General features: G+C 40.4%; 1 protein-coding gene across 1 annotated transcript; it reads right to left on the bottom strand.

Moving 5' to 3' along the window:
• Positions 1-1,099: 1,099 nt before the first annotated feature.
• Positions 1,100-5,947, bottom strand: LOC147429208 (17.6 kDa class I heat shock protein 1-like). Its single transcript, XM_086495280.1, has 3 exons — positions 5,937-5,947; positions 1,407-1,447; positions 1,100-1,326 (listed from the first exon to the last, which is right to left on the bottom strand). Exons 1-3 carry the CDS (start codon positions 5,945-5,947, stop codon positions 1,100-1,102), a joined length of 279 nt encoding a protein of 92 aa, XP_086351406.1.
• Positions 5,948-6,556: the final 609 nt, after the last annotated feature.

Below are 6,556 nucleotides of genomic sequence, written 5' to 3' on the forward strand. Positions count from 1 at the left end.
TGGGACTAAAACCACACTCCTGTTTTCGCACCGCCACAATGTCATAGCTTGGAATTCTTCTTCCATAAGCAACAATTCACACACTCAAGACCTCTTTCCAGTGTGGAAGGGAAGAAACACATATTCCATCTTTTCATGTTGCTCTTGATTTTGGCCATGACCCTCTGAAACTTTTGTTTAAGAGAGACTCCTATCCCTGATGTGGCCCCAAAGTGGCGCACCATCGTTCATCTAGGGGCAATTTCACCCGACGAATCAACAAGGACAAATGAATCACTTTCTCGCAAGGATACCGATCTCCACTTATGCAAGTGGATAGTACAACTCTTGATAGATATCTTGAATTTTTCTATCGAGTACGATCATCGTTTTAAGGCATGTATTGCAAATTTGTCTAAGTTATCGACTCTAATTTTGCACAACTACTCCTTGTGAGTGTGATTCCACAGAGTCATTTCCAGGTTCAAATTTGCAAGGATACAATTTTCATGTATACCGTGATTAGCATATTCAAACTTCAAAGTCCTTGAAATGATTTCTTGAGGTCACTATAATAAAAGGACATTTACTTGTCATGTTTTGCTGGCTAAATAGTGTTGAAGTTTGCATTGTAGCAAAGGTTGACTTTGCATTCATTGTGTTGTTGCTTGTTAAATCGTGACACAAGAGCCTTTAAAGTTTTGTAGAAGCAAGCTTTGCAAAAGCTAATAGGCATGACATGATGAAAGACATGACGTCACGCATGACATGATGAAAGACAGTGTTCTTGGAGAAAACCAAAACTTTACAATGTTCTTGGAGAAAACCAAAAACGGGCAGGGAATGGACTCTGGAGTCTGGAGTCTGGAAAAATACATTTTCCCTAGTCGAAGGAAATAAACTTGAAATTCTTTTGGTTTTTGGGTCAAAATTTGAAGCTTTTGCCGGTATTTACACTACAACTTGTGTAAATTTGCCGATTTTCTTCAAGGCAAGTTCAAAATCTAACCAAGATTTTATGATTTTAGCTGGTTAAAATACACCGTGCCCCGGTTTTCTTCTAACACTGGATAGGTGGATTACAATTTACATATATGTGCAAGGTTGGAAATTGGCTAGCTCAAAGCCGGATAACTTTCATGACGATGGTTTTGGTGGGAAGAGACTTATAAATGGGTTGTACTTTAGGGATGGAAACGGTGAGGAGGCGGCCATCCCAAACGGCCCTTGCATTGTCTAGGCTAGTGTTGGGCGGGAACATAAGTCTGCGCCCAAAACCGCGGCCGCATTTTACAACAAGCACGTTGCCGTTCTCGGCCTGCACTTGGACGCCATGTATGGGCAACCCTAAACAAACCAATTATAACGTTTGTAAGCAAGTCTGCCACACAGCTCAGAAATTAGGACTCTATGAAGAGTAAGAATACCTGAGAGGTTGGAGCTGACAATGTAAGCAGCAGCGCGCTCTCTTGCACATCCATTGGTCGGTCACGGGATCCACCTACTTACTCTCTCTCTCTCTCTCTCTCTCTCTCTCTCTCTCTCTCTCTCTCTCCTTTTCCAGCGTTGTGCATTGTGCACTGGATTCCACCGTCCTTTATATCGTTTGTAGCACTACAACACTCAACCCTTGACAAGTGGCCAAATCAGCTCCTCACACGTGGCAGGCTACTACTGTTCCTGCGGGGGCTATAGTAACCATCTAACATGCTTGAAACACCTCTGCTTGACGAAGATAAGAAGATGCCCTTATGAGACACACACAGACAGACACACACACACACACACACACAGAGGGAGGAAAAGAGTTTCTCCCCGTGGAAATTTAGAACATTCAATAATAGCACCTCAATTATTTACTGCACACTTGATGGTTTCCATTGATATATGGTAGCAAAGTTCTACCACCGTGGCTCACAATCTCCACGCTACGAACATACTGCAATCATACCTCACAATCTCCACGTTTATCTTGTGTTGCATCAACTTATGAGACAAGTCTTTTTGAGCTCCATCTGTTTGACCCGATACCTAGGTACAACTCTTCCACTATGTGTAAATCAAGCCAACCAAAAAACTTGTGTTTATCTTGCTGACTAGTCTTCCCTTTCTCGGGTGATCAAATCAATCAAATCAAGAACCATAGAAAGGAAACTAGGAGGGGTAGGAGGAATCAAGAACCATAGAAAGGAAAGTAGGAGGGCTACATGCAATCCAAGGCAAAAAAGGGTGTTATAACATTGCATGTAGAGCAAATTATGCAGGAACCCAAGTTAATTATTGTACACAAACTTAAAAAAGAAGGGGCACCTGACACCACCCTCGTAGGAGGATAAGAAGCATCCAAGCACTCAACAAACAAACCAAGAAGAAAGCTTCGAGAGAGGGATCTCTCAAAATTATGGTTGAAGACAAGCCTCTAAAATCGTATTGAATAAAGATACATCTACACAAAAGAAAGGTCCAATTGAAAGAACCATGATTGTCATAAGTAATCTTTCCATGGGATACGTAAGTTACACAATAATTCCGTCTACTATTATGGAAAACAATGGAAATCCTAGTAGATATTGATTGTGAAAGGCTCTCATAAAGTATCATAAAGTAGTGACCAAACAAAAATTTATTGTTTGACACTCTTTTCACGCTTGTCTTTACGACTCGTCAATTGGACTCCGAACTAGGAAGATATGTGTACTACAACAATTCTCGAGGGTGGTTTTGTTGTTTTTGGACCCCCCCCTGAGAATCTCTACAAGAAAATTGGATGAAGCTTAACAGGGATTTTCTTACTAGTACCTAGCAAGGGCTACATCATGTGCTTTCTGGGGCTCAAATTAGACATTAATTACTCAACTTATGGTCAGTTCATTTCTCTCTACAGTCTTGGACATCTGTAAGCAACGAAGATTGATGTGAATACAATTACTATTGTGTGCGGCATTGATTTACTTGATATCTGTTGAGCCAAACTAGATGCTTGGTAATGGTTCGATTTATCTGTATGCTAGATGTGATGCACCTTGGAAAGCGCATCAAGTTTTAATGAAATGGTTGGAGGGGTTTTTCCCACCGACGCGGTTTATGGGTGAGCATCATAGATCACTGGCAATGTCAAATGTGATGTCGTTCGTGATTACTAGATTGATATGTAAGCCAAATGTTAAGCTTTTCAATGATTGTGTTGATATGTATGGTAAGTGTGATGCTTTTATGAAAGCAAAAATAGTTCTTAAATGGCTTTCCATCTAGAATTTCATCACTTTGAATGCTTTGATTGATAATAGGCCCAGCATAGTTGTGGTCGGGATCCCAAGGGAAGGGGCCTATCAGAGAAGCATGTTGTACCTGGCAGTGTTGTCGTCAAAGTTTATGCCAAGTGTGGTGTGTTGAAGAATATGTCCATTGTGTTATGGGCGACCGGACACTGACTATACTATATTGTAAATATACTTTGGATAATAGCTAAAAGAGAAGAAGAGAAGAGCAGCACGTTGAATGAATGCTGCTGCAGGGTAACGATTGTGTGTGTGTGTCTCGATGTGTGTTGGTGTGTGTGCGTAGTTTTCTTTCCTACCTTCTCCATCACATGCGCACTCTACAAAGTGGTATCAGAGCTCAATTTAAGGAGCCACAGTCAATACACAGATTTTCGCAGCTCTGAAAAACAGCAAAAAAGAGAGGTTTTTTGGTCATAACTCCCTCACCCGAACTCGGAATGTAGTGATTCAGGAGTCTATCTTTATGTTTTTGGGCATTCCGGACGCATTGGCATACTCAGATTTTCCAAAATCTGCAATTTTTTTTTTTGCAGCAAACAACCAGCTCACACAAGCATAGGAGATTTCCAGTTTTACACTCAATAGTAGATTTACAGGTTACAGGTGAAGAATTCAACATTTACACCGGTTCTGGAGAGCGACATAGAGCTTTTGCATCATGATATTGTGTCAAAGATTATGTTTGGTTATTGTGGATCCGTTATGGACGGCTAGCCGCCTATGTAAGAAAGGTTGTGGGAAGAAGTTGAGGCGGTTATATTGTTAGATTGAGTACTTTGTGGTTATGTATGGATATGCAGTTAATGTATTTTGGAAAACTGCAGCCTTTGTGAGGGTCAAGTGAGGTTTTTTGAAGCCTTCCCTTGGGAGCTTTGGTACCTTGGCAAAGTGGATTAGGTATTGGAGCGAACCCCGACTCGCCCCGCGAAAGACCTCATATGTCGTTTACGAATATGGGAAGAAGGTGGATGTATGGATATGTGGTACAGAACAGTGTATGGATTGCATTTGCATACAGGTCCATGTGGACATTGTTTTAGAGTATTTATGCATAGTACTGAGTCAGTCTGTGGCAAAGTGAGTCAGTGGATTTTCCCTTGGCAGTGAGAGATTTTCTGTTAGTGTTTATGAGCACTTTGGTTGAGATTGTTACTTGAGATATTGTCCAAATACAAAAAAAACTCCGCCAAAATTTTGTCAAAATCCTTTGGAAGCAATTGAGAAAGTGAAGATGGCAGAAAATTCAACTCAAGTCACACAGATTGTTGGAGACAAGCTGACCAGAGAGAACTACAACATATGGTCTTACAGGATGGAGAACTTTATCATGGGCAAAGGTTTATGGGATTACATTACAGATGAACAAGAGTGTCCCGAGGTTGGTTTGGAACCAAATAGAGGGAATGTTGAAGCACATAAAACATGGCAAGCAGGAGTAGAAGCTTACAAGAAGTGGATCGAGAATTCAAGGAAAGTGGTGCATTAGATTTCACTATGCATTAGTGACTTCTTTATATCACATGTGAAGAAGGCTCAATCTCCAAAGAAAGCATGGGAGATACTAGCAAGAATGAACAGCTCCAATACAGAACCACGAAAGGTTCACTTGAAGCAAAGGTTACATTGTGTATGGCGAGGAAATAGATCCATATCAGATTATGTGACAGAGATAAAGCAAATACAGGAAGATCTTGCGAGCATTAATGTTGGAGTTCCAGATGATGACTTAGTTTCAGTGACATTGAATGGTTTGGAACCGAAATACAAGTCATTGGATACATCTATATCTGCTCGAGGACACATGCCTGATTTTGAAGAGTTAGTAAACCTTTGTTTGAAAGAAGAGGTGAAGTTAGGCAAGTCAGGTCCTTCTATATCAAATAACAATTCCAGAGATCAGGTTTTTTACTCTAGAGGTCGTGGAAATAATAGAGGTGGAAGAGGAAACTATGGTCGTGGAAACAATGCTGGAAGAGGTCAATGGCAAAACCAACACAGTCAAAGTTACAATGATTATAGACAAAGAGGCAGGGGGAGAGCCCGACCTCGTGGACGTGGAGGTGGATGATTTGTACATCCTCAACGAGATGGGTATTGTAACAGATGTGGCATTTATGGTCACTTTGAAAGAGAATGTTATACAAGGCTAAATCAAAATCGTGATCGTGGTGGAAGAGGCCGAGGTTATGGCATACATGGAGGAAACTTTGCTAGGTACAATCCTCATGATCAAAATATATATGACAATAGATCGAGTGGAAATTTATTTTCTATGGAGCATGTTGTTGGAAGCATGGTGGAGCCACATCATACAGATGATTGGTATTTAGATAGTGGTGCCATAAATCATATGACATATCATGGTGAATGCTTTGACCGAAAAGAGAAATTAGAAGAGGATGAGTTTGTCGCTACAAGTGATGATACTATGCATCAGATTACACATGTTGGTTCAGTTCCATTGCTAGAAAAAGACGTGACATACAACACATTGGGAGATGTTCTATATGTGCCTTCAATCACAAAGAATTTAGCATCAGTTGGACAGATGAAAGATCAAGGGTTGCAAGTCCGTTTTAATTGTTATGGTTGCTTCATAGAGGAGTTTCACAAAGGCAGGCGAGGCAAGATATTGGCACGTGGAAGAAAGAAAGGTCGTTTGTTCTCATTGGAAGCTGGAGATCCATGTTTAGATTGTGGTATGTATGCAAACAAATCAGCCACTCAAGATAATTGGGCAGAGTTATGGCATAAGAGGATTGGCCATGTCAATTTTAGAAGACTAAAGCATATGCAATCAAATCAAATTGTATGTGGATTACCAAAGTTTGACAGATTGAATTTTGATCATGTTTGTGAAGCTTGTCAATTTGGAAAGCAATCTCGTTTACCATTTCCAAAGAGGGGGAGAATTAGCCAAAGTCCTTTGGAAATTTTTCATTCAGATATTTGGGGACCTTCTGATCATGCTACGCCAAATGGTTGTCGATATTTTATCACATTCGCAGATGATTACTTACGTGAACAAGGCATAAGAAGACAGATTACTTGCAGATACACACCACAACAAAATGGAGTTGCTAAGAGAAAGAATAGAGTCATAGCAGAGATTGCAAGAGCCATTATGAATGAGATGAATATGCCATTAACATATTGGGCTGAAGCAGTTCATACAGTAGTACACATTATGAATCGAACACCAACAACTGCCATTCATGAAATTTCACCTTATGAGAGACTTTATGGGATCAATCCAACAGTTTCCTACATGAAAGTTTTTGGATGTGTTTGCTATG

Source organism: Adiantum capillus-veneris, chromosome 22 (genome assembly GCF_014529385.1).
Source record: "Adiantum capillus-veneris isolate H3 chromosome 22, ASM1452938v2, whole genome shotgun sequence".
In the NCBI taxonomy this organism is placed as follows: Eukaryota; Viridiplantae; Streptophyta; class Polypodiopsida; order Polypodiales; family Pteridaceae; genus Adiantum; species Adiantum capillus-veneris.

Excerpts from the sequence above, each read along its gene's own strand:
- LOC147429208 (XM_086495280.1), bottom strand. Across the intron at positions 1,327-1,406 it reads TGTCAGCTCCAACCTCTCAG|GGTTGCCCATACATGGCGTC; the intron begins GTATTCTTACTC and ends TGGTTTGTTTAG.